At 30.4% G+C, this 15,548-nt stretch overlaps 1 protein-coding gene across 1 annotated transcript in view; it reads right to left on the bottom strand.

The window, feature by feature from the left end:
• LOC105151498 (uncharacterized) overlaps positions 1-12,747 on the bottom strand; it is a 36,427-nt gene extending 23,680 nt beyond the window's left edge. Inside the window, exon 1 of the mRNA XM_011065226.2 lies at positions 10,240-12,747. Coding sequence (XP_011063528.1) covers positions 10,240-10,407 — 168 coding nt within the window. The 5' untranslated portion in view covers positions 10,408-12,747. The remainder of the gene's footprint in view (positions 1-10,239) is intronic.
• Positions 12,748-15,548: the final 2,801 nt, after the last annotated feature.

Raw genomic sequence — 15,548 nt, 5'->3', positions numbered from 1 at the left:
TATAAATAATGTGCATTTGCATGTAATCTTGCGAAACGGTATTCTCTCGAATTCGAGAGCATTGCCCTGGTAACGTTACAGGAGTTCTAAAGCAGTTCTGATTTACATATATAGGCGATTTAAATACTTGCCAAGCCGTGAATTAATAGCTGCAAATGATGCTTGCTACAGATAAAACGCGCAAAATATCGTTACAACTCTTTTAGTTTGCAATATATATTTACGAATGATTATATTCAATCGATCGATCGATCGATCGCTTCGTTAGACTTTGTATGTTTGTGATATGTTAGAATTTAACGAAATTGCCCTAGGCAAGATAAAATCAGATCACGAAGGATCGTTCTTTCACTATCGTGCAAAAAATGTTGTTATAGAATTATATCGTTTTCATACATCTATAAATATAATCACGTTGTGCATATCACATATAACGTTTTATGGTGTATGAATACATATACATATATATAGCAGCTTTCACATGACTTTAATTAACTGTTGGAACAAAAATTAACGTTTCTTTGTTTTAATAGTTTCTGTTCTATAAAAACTTGAAAAATGTAATTTTTATTTTGTTATTGATATATAAATATATAGAAAAAAACCCCTATTATGAGATAGACACCTAATACGAGATAGCGGCGTTTCTGTTAAACTAATAAACGCTATTTACTGGTTTCATTATGAATTTATTGATTGAAAACTCTTGGATTGAAAACTATTTAGTAGAAAATTCATTATCAGATCATGCCTGTAATCATTGTAAAAAAAGATTTTAGAATTTGGATGTCTTCAAGTTTTATTGAGATAAACCTTTAAATCTTGTTTATTATTTAATAAATAAATTTGGTAATAAATTCTTCATGTAGTGGTAGAATAAGGTCGTACTAATAGAAAAATACGGGATATGTTAAATTGTTTAATTACAGAAGTTAGATTTGATGATCGTAAAACTATAAGGCGTGGAAATCGTAATATGAGGTACCCAGAGTATTTCTAATATGAAATAACCCATATGAAATAACCCATAGCTATGTTATAGTGAAAATCGTTGCTAAAGAATAAATGTTATTGTACAGTAATAGAAATAAGAAGGACAACCGGAATAAACGTCGAGTGCCTATTTCTGCGATGCTTGATTCCAACTATCTGAAGATAAGTTCTGGATATAATCTATCGCATCCTCATTTTTCACACACGCTGGCTGTGTTTATTTGCATTTTAGAAACATGAAATATAATTTTTTAATTTCAATACTGATATATTTTGCATTTTACTATCGATTTCTCTCATATTAGGGCACAATTTTTTGACTTTGCTCACTTTCTGGCACATTTTTTAAATTAAAAAAACAATGGAATTTGAATTAAATTTTATATAACGTTATCTTAAAGCTTATTAAATTCCCTTCAAAATGACCTATTATTTTTTTTAATTTTTTCTGCTCATAGATTTCTGCATTTATCCAAAATGAACTCGATATCTCATAATAGGGGCTTGTCCTCTACATATTATTAAATATTTATATTAATATGTAAATTTTTTTCAAAATATATTATATTTATTTTCTTTATTTAGTTTAATTTTGAATTTCTCGATCTTTTTAAGGAACACACAATATAAAATAATAAATAACATTCTTGAGGTTTCCACGGGTGTTTTCTATATAAAGATTATGCGTTTCGCGGGTTTCCTCCGTGTCCAGATCCATTCTTGGAATGCCAACGTTTCGTGAACCTTGCAGTCCATTTCATTAGGGCGAGGAACTGCCTGATTACTTAAGTTAGGAGTATCAGGCAGTTCCTCGCTTTAATGAAGTGGACTGCAAGGTTCACGAAACGTTGGCATTCCAAAAATAGATCTGGACACGGAGGAAACTCGCGCGAAATGTATAATCTTTTTATAATAAATAACAATAAAATTAAGATTAATGAGAGTCAGCGCGGGAAGATGCACATAGGTATTAGTTCAGGTAAAATACTTCAATTTAATAGATGATGTACAGCTTTATTCCGAAATCTTGAACGTTTCCACTCTTTTTGGAGTCATCATCAGCAAGTTATATCTAATCAACGATGACAACGATGTTGACTAATGATCTGTCTTTAATGAATCACTATCAGGTTCCCAAGACTGAAGCGGAATCTCAAACAGACGTCAACCATGAAGCTTTGACAAAAATAAATTCTCTTAGTATTAGTAAATTAATCGTGCTACGAGTATCTAATTAATTAACAGTTGACAATTCGAAGTTTCAAATGGTTCTGTAACTCATCGTTTAACCAACATTGATCGTTGATTATGTATAACTTACTGATGATGACTCCAAAGAGAGTGAAAACGTTCAAGATTTCGGAATAAAGCTGCACATCATCTATCAAATTGAAGTATTTTACAACTAATACCTATTTCCGCGTTGACTTTCATTAGCCTTAATTTTATTGTTATTTATTATTTTAAAGTTTAAGAAAGTCCGATTTAAAAATTATATTTTTTATTATTATACAATGTAAATTTATTATAAAAATATATTTATATTATATATACATTATATATACAATATATTATTTTGTATGTATAAAAATAAATATCAATACAATTTGAATACTGTACATATACACAAGTATCATATAAACAATTATATTTTTTATATTGTAAATTTTTTATTTTTATACTTAAACTGTAAGATCTCGATGATTTATGAGATTATAAGTCAAACCTTTCCAAGTAAATAAATATTAAAAGATGATATTAAAAGATGATATGTGACAACACGTATTTTGATCTACTATTATATATCATTTTTTAATGTCACTCTATTGCTTGTAGAAATATAAAAATATGCAAATAAAAAAATATTATTTCTAAATCAAAAATAAAAAATGTGTTCGAAGTCGAGAAGTTTGATAATGTGATTAAAAAAATTTCCACTGATATATTTAAAATTTTAGGATCTACAATACGAGCAAAAAAAGAAGCTATTTTCTCAGAATATATCAAATTAACAATCCGTTACTGTTAGTAATAATGGACAGCTGCTGGATGGTTCTTTTTTCCATCAGTGTTTCTAACGAACTAGAAGTCTATTATTTTCAATTAACTTTCCTTACTAACGGACATCACAATTTGTTATGTTTGAAAGGTGACTATAAATTTATTACACGCACCGTTCAATGAAGTAATTATATGTATGTAAATCATATTCTAACGTCATTGGGCATTGTCACTTAACATATAATGGGCGATTTAAAAAAAATCTGTGGTAGAAATTAGAATATTGAATATATTATGAATTATATATATCGATATTAAATGATTTTAGGATAAAAGTAGATTTAAAATATTATATCTATTCAAATATCTTTATAATAATTTTTGTCAAATGATATAAATTTCCGATAAGTACAAAATATTTTTTTTAATATAAAATGCTTTGAGGTTTTTATTAAAATTTTTAATAAAACAATAATATAATTTTCTTACAAAATAAATATTTGTAATTTTTTATGGCACAATTATTTGATGATTTAAATATTATTTAATAATATAGTGACTTTAAATAATTTTTTAATTCACAGATGTTAAAAAAAAAATTAAATTAAAAACTAGTAAAAAAACAAATAAAGCAAACTAATTAATTAATTTCTTAATTAAACACTGTTCCTCAAATTATATCCTTCACTTACATTAATTTTAATCTCTTTGATCTTCCTACGATGACCTGTTGGCCTTCGTCTAATTAATTGTATGATGAATTTCAACTTTATAGTGTTTAATTAGTATTTCCTGTAAGAGTAAATGCAAAACATCGCTGCGGTTAAAATGTTGCCATCAGCATGACATTGCGGTTCTGCCGTTAGACTGTCTTTTTCTCTATGTATGTCATCATTAATAGCTCATGCAGTTTATTATAATAATCTTGCCTTATTAATGTGAATCGAATGTGCGAATGTAAGTGATTTTTGTAACATATACTTATTAATAGTATTAATACAACAATTTATATGATAATATATATATATTTTCAGTATTATTTCATAATATTTCTCGGTCTCCGTTTTCAATCGTTTTGATCTCATTAATGAACGAATAAATTAATCCAGCACGTAAATATCTTTTTATAAATAATGCGAAAGTTTAAACGTTAATATTTAACAAAAAAGGCACGTAAGTGTTATTCCGTATCATTCAAACATATATTTATAAATGTAAAAATCGATTTTTTCGAAGGGACGTTTTATGTCCTCCTCATTAAGATGTTTTTCTTATAAAATAAGATATGTCTTCAAATAATGCATATGTTATAAACTTTCTAAACATTTAAAATTGAAGAAAAATATCATGGTATGAGCATATATAACCCAGCAATAAAAGAAAGATGCATGCAAAAGATATTTTAAGATCGTATACTCGTGTCGACATCGTGTCTTTCTATTGACATAAGTTGACATGAGCAATACATGCCGACGTAAAATATCGGTTCGTCGCTCCCTTTCAAGATAATCTTAATTAAGCAATAAACGTGATCTCGTGCTGCACTGGCATTCTAATGATAGTCCGAGTTATGAGAAACACGTTTTCATGTGGCAAGATGCACATAAAAAACGCGTATGGTCATATTATAATCAGCGGAAAGCCATAACTCCTCATCACACATGACGGTTAAAAACTTTTTGTTTCTATCAGATCCTTTGAAGATAAGCCGTGAATTCTTAAATTATACGTTTGCAGAGCTCGTGCACGTCCGTATCTTCTCTTGATTAATTACTAGAACATATCTAATTAAACTTACGTCTAATTAAATAAGAGAAATCCTACATTCAATCGAAGCGGATCTTAGTGCTTAAATACATATTTCTTGTGTGAATTTATATACTGATTCTATATATTGCGCGCCAAAATCTTTTTCGGTTTTAAAACACATTGAGCAGAATCGGAATAGTAAATCACTTTTTATTTTGTATAATTATTTTAATAATTTTTTGATGCTAATAGGCATTTTTTTTTACAAAAATATTAATCGTTATATGTTAATAAAGATCTAAAAATTGCCAATAATTTATGGCGAAAAATATTGTGTCGGTATATAACTTTTCAATATAAAGTATCATTTGACAAAATAATTTAAGAAATAAGATTCCCTAGTTTATATGTATATATATATATATGTATATTAATAAGATTTTATTCTTTGATTGAGGAATCTTTAAAATATTATTTAATAATTTTGAAATAATTTTTAGAATAACAACACATATTCTAAAAAATCGAATATTCATAAAACATATATTCTTTTACTTATTAACGGAAAGTTGAAAGTTCCTTGGAACATAAAAGATAGATATAATCTAATTAAGTTCTGCGTAAAATTGCGACGCTTGTAAAAAGCATATATACCTATCTACACGTTCACTATAATCTACTCGCACTAAAAGATCATAACTTTTCATCACTGATTTAAAGCTTCTTATCCCTATTATACCTATAAAATGATTCAAGAATTCTTAATCTATTGACATTTGCACGAGGCTGCTGTTTCTTAAGTACTTATATTGAAACTCCGTTATGCAAGAATAATTGTCTTTAATAATTACTTTTCTGATACATATATATTTTTTATATAAACTGGAAAAAATAATATTATATTATTATATATATAATTTTATAAATAATTTTTTTTAATTACATCTGAAAATTCTTAAACATCGTATTTTTAATATTTCTATTTAATATCAAACATTTTAAGTATTAATATTATCACATTTTTATTACATTTTTTTTACAGTAAAAGGAAACTCTTAATTCTCGGAAATTTCTTTTAACTGCACCTGTTTATGGAAGATAAAAACATCGTCGATCATCATCAAGATTAAGAAATAAGAAAAAAAAATAGTGCAACCGTAATTACCCGAAAATATTCATAAGATCGTTAATGTTAGCAAGGAGCCATAAAGAAGCCATAAAATACCGCGAAGGAAACAGGCCAAATGCATACATGCGTAAATCCTATTCTGGATTGTAATGATTCTTGTCCTGAACGTATAATATCTTTCTTGGGCGTCGACAATTTCACGTAGCGTAACTAAATTAAATGTAAAAACATAATTTTCTGTGTTAGTAATCCAACGGAACGAATAAAATTGAAAATAAATGATTATCGTCATAAACCGGTTTGAGATCTCCTTCAGGGTCTACAAAGCGTATCATAAATTCACATTTTCATGGAATTCTCTTATATTAAAAATACAATGTATTGAATAATACTTTCTCACTCACGACTGCAAGAATCAACTCAGTTTATCTAATTGTATCAGTCGCGCTAATTAAAGCATGTGTGATTTTTCACGCTCGTCGAGATGAAAACAAATCCTAGATGTATAGTAAAAAGTCAGTATATAGCGCAATCATGTTCACAAATCGCGCAACATGTTTCGTAATGATGAATCCGTTCAACATTTTATACGTGATTTTTTTCTACAATCTTGTAATCGCTCTATCTCTCCCTTTCTCTTTCTCTCTGTCTTCTTCTTAAATTAAAATAATTTCGTCGAAATTTTATTAATTTATATTCTGATTGCCTAATATCTTCAGTTTTATATTACATTATATATATATATATATATATATACGTACTCGATTATATGCATTAATCAAGTCATTCGCGTTAGAATATCATGTGAATTTTCAATTTCGAAATGATGCTATAGCGTGTTGTTGTAAATCATACAATTTATTTTGCAATAAAAATTCAGAAATCGTGGCTGAATCATATATAGATGTTTAACAACTCACATTCGTTTACGTGTTTCATTTTCTTTCAGTCATTTCTGTTTGTAGCGAATTAACTTTACCGCGCGAAAACATTATTAGATTAAATTACTACAAAACCGGATATCAATCTTTTATAGTTCTCATTAACTGGTTAATTAACGATGAGATGTGGATCAATGAAATGCTCGCTTCAAATGATGAACAAATAAAATGAGATTGCTCTAAATGCATATGCTAATCATTTTGAGAAAATATACAATTATATTTATGGCTCGTATTTAGAACACGCTTATAATGATATTAATATATAGATATTAATATATAGTTTACGTTTCATATACTACAGAATTTCGAAAATAAAAAGCGCATTTATCGATAAAAGCGTATTCTGAAAAAAAATACGGAACAATAACTTCTTCTTTGAACAACGCATTTTTATTTAATAGAAAGAAAAATTTTATCTTATATTTTTTAATGCAAAAGGAAATTAATTATACTTTTAAAACTGTTATATGTAAAATATTATTACATGTATAAATATTTTAATAAAAAATATAATTTAAGATAGATGAGAGAGAGGTGGAAGAGGAAAATATGATAAGATGTCTTTTTCTTTTATTTTATTTCCTCTAACATTTAATAAAAAGTATGATATTCTAAAGGTATATTTTTAATCTTAATTTTAATTAATACCTTTTTTATCAATAATACTTCTGATTAGTTCAAAAATATAATTAATGAAAATACTTTAAGTCTAACTTTAAGTCTCAATATAAAAATCTTTTAATATTTTGAGACTCTGCTATTTTATTTACGTTATTTTAAAGGAATAGTGATGTCACGCTGAGCATATAATTATTTTTTTCTTTTCGCGCCACGCTACGTACGAAAGAGCGCAAGAAAAAGTGGGAATCTTGCGCGGAGTAAACAGGTCAAACGGTAATAAATCGAGATGCTGGGACTTGGGAATCTCCACGAATGGCAGTACCGGAAAGATGCATTGCGCGGACGATCCGGTACCTTCCAAGAACCGCAAAAGGGTTGCCTAGTGCTGTGTAGAAATGCGCCGTACGTCTTTACGGCAACAAAGATCTGGATATCTGCCAACATTAAAGTCAAGGTTGCCATATTTGTTGCGACAAGAGAGCAAACCTTTTGCGGACATCGTTTTCTTCCTTTTCCTCGTTTTTTCTTTCTCCAACGTGAGACGCGGGAAGAGCGATTGCCTTTCTAATCGTCATCTAGCATCACAATCGCAATGCTAGTTTTAATTCCGTCTTCCATCGGTATTATTCATATTTCTTTTTTTTCAAATTCAACCGCAAAATATTGCAAAATGATGCAGAAATGGAGCGAGACGTTATGTTATGCATTTAACTATCCTTCTAAAAAAGTCAAATAAGAATTTGTGGAATAAAATGAAACGTCAATAAAACGAGTGGACTGAGCTCGTTTAACAAATTTCCATTTGTAAGGAAGTACGGGAAATTTTTCTTTTCGGCATTCCGTTTGCTAGAGTTTAGAAAGCGCAATTCATAGCACGAATCGCGGCAGCGACGCATAATTGACAATTTTCACGTCGCTGACGCGACATTACTTTGTAATTACGTTGGCGTGTGCATCGGGATTTATTTCCTAGGTTTTCTTTCCGCAGCAAGATTCTACTCACGTAAAACTACACTTAAGAATTTTATGTGATAAAAACAACGGAGCGTAAAATAAAATAAGTACGAAGAAGGTTAAGTATCAAAAGGCATAACGACTAATAATCGTGCGATGATAACGGAATCCAGTGGACGTTAAAAATTAAAGGAAGTTTGAAGGAGGGAAGATTTCAAATTCGGATTTAAGTAAAAGATCTCATTTGTTATAATTCTAGATATGTATTATAATCAAATTATAGTTTAACTGTATGCAACAAAATATGTAATGCAAGCGTAAAATGAAATAAATTTGAACGCGCAGAAGTTAGATGTAAAAAGGTGTAACGACCAATAATTATGTAATGAAAACGCAATCAAGTGGCTATTGGAAATTAAAAGTAATTTTAGAAGAATTCGTATAAATAACAAAACAATCATGGTTTTTCAATGTATTATAATTGAATTCTCGAATTTAATCGAATGAGTTCAACGTATAATAAAGTAAATTTAAACGCACGAGAAATTGGGTATAAAACGATACAAAAAACTAATAATTGCGCTAATAATAATAGAATCAAGTGGCATTAGAAAGAGCAAAGTTCCGAAATAACCCAGATAAATAAAAAATGAAGTCAGCGTTTCACAGTTTCCAATTTATTATAATCTTCGTTAACTAAAAATGAGAAAAGTTTTAATTTTTCATCAACTCAGTACAGGATAATTCTTTAAAAAAATAATCAATTTATTTTTCGTCGACTCAATACGGGGCAACTCTTTAAGAAATAATCGCCTCGAAGGATGTACACACCGAGAAGTATTAGAAATACACGTTTTCTGTTGCACATTAATATCGCCAAGTCTACTATCGCACCTGTCTCGTTAATTTTGTGCTCATGTTCCAATCTAGTGGCGCAATAGTTTAACGATCGCGCAACTCGGTGAGTTCGCAAGAGCGCGACGCGCATCATAACGTGGCGCGGTTTCAAGAAACCTCGAGTGCGAAGTTGCGATATCGCATTATCTTTATTTCCGTGTGACATAATTCGGCGGCATTAAACACTCGTCAGCGGTGCGCACACAATCGGTTTATATCGCGACGATGGTTTACTTACGCGCGCGATCGAATACAAGCCAGCATGGGCGAAGAACGAGAAACATCCGCCGCGAAATACATTTGCATTCAAGTGCGAGATTAATAACTTCGTGTCTGTTATCCAGTAACCAAGCCGCTAATTAAACGGCAACGCGAGTCGTATTTTCTTTCATTGTGCGTCTCTTATTATAAACGAAAATACGAGTAATATAGGAGCTTCTCTCAAATGAATGCTCTTTGAGAAAAATGTCGTATTGTGAAACTTTCTATAAGTCGCGTATATAAATCCAGGACGAATAATTATCTTTACAATTAACTTTCTGTTATTTTAAGGTAAATAGTACTTCAAGAATATTAATTATACGATATCAAGAAACTCTGTATTTTGATTATTGGTAACGCATTACATTAATATTATCTACCAAATAAATGTTCGAAAAGAAGAGAGTGAAGATTCGATAGATAAAACATAGCTTAGATCTTATTTAATTTCTCAAATTAATTTAATTGATCAGTCCAATTTAAATGTGCGTTATAAAGAAGAAAATAAAAAAAAACAGACAGTTAACTTTTTTCTGATCTCTCAATTGGTTAAAAAAAAATTAACTCGTCATTTTCTACATTGATCGATTTAATTATCAATTACTGTTAATTGTAATAAATTACTATTAGGTAATTGTGATACTATCAATTAATTATAATAGACTGCAGTTCATTTTATTTTATACCGACCTGAAGATAAGAGCTAGCTGCTGACAGAACTAAACGATGCGCGAGGAATCGCTGACCTCCTGGACAGCACAGGGCCACATCAGCAAACCTCTGCGACAACATGGCCTCCTTCAGAATGTCACCAACATCCGGTGCCCTCCCAGAAACGCGGATCACTTCTCCCATCATGCTCCACTTGTTTATAATCAATGATTGTCCGAGACACTCGCGGAAATAAACACTCCCTGTGGAAAGTCCTTGGCTATTTCATCCGTATACTTGACTTTACGGCACTTGGGAAAGCAATATCTTTGCAAAACTTCGAAAGTTCTCAACAATTGCTCTTCAGTCGAATTGTTGTCCATTCCATTGTCAGCTTTCACGTAAAGTCATCTTTCAGGGAAATTCTTGAAATCTTCGAATGTCCTCTTTTTTTCTCTTAGTTTTCACTAAAATTTATACTAATTCGAACGAAAATTCCTTATCTTTTTTTCGAGCAAGTTCAGTCGTTTACATTGCTATTTTTATCACTCAAAATATTCATAACGTCATTAATAATTATAATTTTGATGATACCATTACACAACAGACTTTTATTTTGGGAGTCTTTACGAGTCGCGTGTGAGTTCTTATTAACACGTGATTGATCAATTCACATTTACAAATGACATTGTTGACTCTGTTATTTGACGTAGACTTATGGCTATATAATTATTGGCATTTATCAGCGATAACGGTGTGGGCATCCGCTGTCAAGTCATCATTGTAAGATTTATGGCCGCAATTCTTTTTACTCGCTTTTTGAACTCGCTTTTCACTATTTCACAGATCTTAATTTTATGCTCATTAATTAATCTGCTTTCTAATCAATCCTTATCGTCAAAATCGGATGAGTCTTCCTGGATTCGAACTCTCGTAGAAATTTAAATATCCAAAATCTTTAATGTTTTGGCGCAATTTTCCTTTTTTATATTAATATAAAATTCTATTTTTTTGTGTCCCAAAGCAAAGGGCAAATTTTTGAAACATATTTTATTTAAAAAGTATTTAACAATTGGATTTAATTTACATCTTTTTCATATTTTTATTATATTTTTTATACATTTATAAATTTATATAAAACACAAGTTATACAAATCTTATCTTTAAAAATCGTTTGTTCCTTCGTCTGCAGAGAAAGATCGGAAAATCCAAAGTGCGCGCAGAAGCGAGTGTCTACTTTCGGTAAACAAATTACACTATTACCTCTACGATATTATTCGCATTTCACAGTAGTTCCCCATTCAACACGCGTTTGTTCCTCTATCCTACGTTGATACATCTTTAATAAGCTATTTTCATTGACTAACATGCGCGTACGCGAGCTTAGATATCTTCCTCGTCCAGTCGTTCTCTATACGGTCTTATAAACTCCGACTCAAGATTTCCTTCCTGCGATCAGTTCTTTAATCGAATACTTGTTGCAGCTCCGAATCGCTCGATATTACGCGATACTCTGATAATTTCACCAGAATGCAGTCGGACGAATCGATTTCACGATAAATTCATTACTGCCGCTCGCTTTGCACACGTCGGTATACGAATCACCGGGATTATTCCTGGTTCGCTTAATGAAGTCGACCTTCTCTTCTAAATTACTGCTCTTCAACCATCGCAATTAGATCTTGAAATTACTCGAAAGCGCACTTTCTGCACGCTATGGATCTATCTTCGAATCCTCAATCAATCCTCTGTCGATCTACGTTGCAACGTATGAATTATCCCAATCGACGAAAGAAGATCTTTGCTTGACTTTGCTTGATTACTTCATCATATTAATGCGTCACATCGTCTTTTATAAAATGTTTCATGATACACAAATATTTCGATTGCGCAATATTTCTGAATCAGGAAATTTAATAAATATTGCAAATGCTCTTAATTTATTAAATCAGTTATAAACTAATGCTAGATTGATAATATCACCGGAGTGTCCATTTGTGTCTAAATCAGCGAAAGTACGTAATTATATCAAATCAGTCAGCTGATCTATCAAAAATGTCAAATCAGTCTGATTTAATAATTAGTTCCTTCTAGTGTTTAGATTAAAGTTCAATTCACAACGAGAGATCTGTTTATTAGACTAAAAGAATCCTATTGAATTATTCTCGTCTAATTAGATCTAAGTGTCAAACGAAGTATTGCATTTATAGAAACAGATACGATGGATGCTCCATCGATCTACGAAGGAAAATTTGAGAGATCGTCAGCGATTCTCGGGTCGCATCGCGAGTACTCGCGGATTCGCTCGCGACATCTCAATCGCCGCGGTCTCGAATTCGCGGATCTCAAATTTCCGGGATCGTCGTCGTCTGTTCTCTGGCTAATCGCGCTCGCTCGCAGCACTCACGCGAGGAGAACCCGTCGCTGAACGACTCAGCAGGGCGACTGCCACCTGAAACGCTCAGGTGAGCAGAAACCACCTCTGCCACCGCGAGAGTGGTCTCTTCGACGAGACGGAGAGAGCACTCACAGGGAACTCCTCCCATGTCTCGCTGCTCTATCCCCCCCTCGAACGAAGTGCACCTGCGTGCACTCGTCTTGTATGCATATGCACATCCTGTATTTTGTGGTACATCACTTTACAATTAATTTCCAATATCATATTTAAATATCGAGGAAAGCAAATAGCAGATGCGGTTATGAAACTTTTTAATTTTTCCGAAGAACGTGGAATCACTTTGATTTCAATCGCATTTTGGTGTTCGATAATAAAGATATTTGATAAGAATAATGCAGTTGATCATGAATAATGGAAAAAATGGAAGGTTTATAGGTAAAGATACGAAGTGATCTTTCGAGGAGAAGGCAATTTAATACTAATGATATTAATAACAGAAAATGCATTAGAGATGAATTAGAAATAGCTGGCCTGGAATTGTAGATTGTGTAGACAATTAGGATTCATCTCAACTCGTTCGGCTTCATACCGGCCTTTTTTCTAGAAACACTTCTAGTAGACAAATAAAATGCAGAGATCTCAGTTTGCTTGACGTTGAAATAAATTGTAACTTAAATACGGAAATATGTCTGTAATATACTTGGCATTCTAATTCCTGTATAGGACGATTCATACACATTTTATCAATTTATAGTATTAGGAACAGAAATATACAAAAATTACTGAACATAACCATTTTATTAATTTCTTCAGTTTTTTAATTAAGATATTCCATCAACCGTTCAATTTATTTTACCGACATTTACATATTTTATTTTATTAATTTCAAATTGATATGAAATTGATGCTTTTTAATATTAAAATAAATTTCAATAATTAAGAATATATCTCTCTTCTTACTAATTTCATAGAAAAGTTGAATAGAGAGAGAGAAAGAGAGAAGAGAAGATATGAGTGTCTCTTTGAAAAAACATTAATTTCTGTAAGTGAAAATCTTTTTGTCTTTAACGTTTGAAACTACGTGTACACGTTATAGTCCTATTACTTGTAGAAAGGTGAGCGTAGATAGAACTGAGAGTATCAAAAGCAATGCGCGAGAGAACGCGCGACCGCTTCGCAAGAGAATTCGTGTGCTAATGTCAGCTGTCAGTGAGTTAAGCGGATAATCGTTAGCGCGTTATGTTTATAAGCGTCGAGTATGGCAATATCGGTAAGAAAACATCGAAATCAAAGGAACGAATGGGATTTTCTGCGATATCGCTCACCGACAGCCCGTTTATCAAGCATAATTGACTAATAATATCAATTGGTATTTGTATATATACGTGTAAGAGATAAAGTGCATATTTTTTCCCTCAACTGCATACCTGTATGTATATGTATATATACACTGAGAAAAAATATATATCCCAAATTTTAATAAATATTTATTTGAATAGTACCAGCTAAATATTTATTAAATATAAAAATATATTTATTTGGTACAAAAAAAAACATTAATTTGATTTAACAATCACTTCTTTTTATTAAGTAAATATTTATTTATTGTAAGCAAATATATTTAGTTGGCAGTATTCAAATAAATATTTATTTAAATTTAGGCTATTTTTTCTCAGCGTATATATATATATATATATATATATATATATATATATATGTATGTATGTATGTATGTATGTATGTATGTATGTATGTATGTATGTATGTATGTATGTATGTATGTATGTATGTATGTATGTATGTATGTATGCACATGTATTTACACACACACACACACACACACACACACACACACACATATGATGCATTTATAATTGATCTATTATTAATGGATAAAAAATGTCCGACAATTTTAAATTTGACTTACTAATGTATCATTATTTACATTCAAAGGTCTTAATCAAAAGATTATAATCAATTCTATTTCGAATACTTTAATATAAAATGTACTTAAAAGAAAAAAAATGTTAAATTATTTGTATATAACTTATTAAAATAATTATTTAATTCGATATTTGCCAAATTGCATTACACGAAAGACCTAAAAATTTATTAACTTTTATTTAAAATTTTTTCTGATTATTTTACACACATATCACTGATTTTATTAAATTTGTAATTGTTATTACTCTAATTTTTATTGTTTAGAATTTTTTAAGATCTGGCGAAAGTTAAATAATCCATTGAAAAATCGAAATTAATAGTCTTTATCAAAAAGTTAACAACTGATATTATCTTTTTACATTTAATATGTTATATATGTTATATATTTGCGAAAGTTTGGTAATCGCAACACAGAATGATATTTTATCACGTAAAAATGATTCTACGATAGGAAAATTTTGCAAGAGAGCGTGATAATGGCGCATACTTGGATTCTTATCTGCCTAGAGAGAATGTAAATCGGTATCGAATTAGGGAGTGTCTAAGGTAGAAATGACATATCGTTGGATATCATTAGCTCGGTTTCCTTGATGCTAAAATTACGCTCGTACAAACGCGATGATAACGGTCTTCGTGTAATTGTATACTTAAATTCGTATACGATATCCTAAGTACTATAAAAGCACACACATGTCGAATTTTAATACCTTTTCTTTTATGGCAGCGAGATTTTTTACACCGGCAATTACACGCCTCATTGCCTAGAATAAATATCATTTTTAGAACTTTATCTGACTGACGAATTCCAACAAGGATTACTCTCGATAAAATTTTAAAAAGAGACTTTTGATGCACTCATTGAATTAACAATGTGAATTAATAATAATATTACTTAACAAAAATAATTTTGTTTCCGTAATTATTTGTGTCCTGAATATGATCCAGTTTATCAAATTATTTTATTATGTTTATTATTTTATTAATTGTAAGAAATTTCAGGTAATGT

This window comes from Acromyrmex echinatior, chromosome 3 (genome assembly GCF_024713525.1).
Source record: "Acromyrmex echinatior isolate Ae372 chromosome 3, ASM2471352v2, whole genome shotgun sequence".
NCBI classification, from domain to species: Eukaryota; Metazoa; Arthropoda; class Insecta; order Hymenoptera; family Formicidae; genus Acromyrmex; species Acromyrmex echinatior.
Note: the sequence above shows the minus strand (reverse complement) of the source record. Positions and strands in the feature narration are given on the sequence as shown.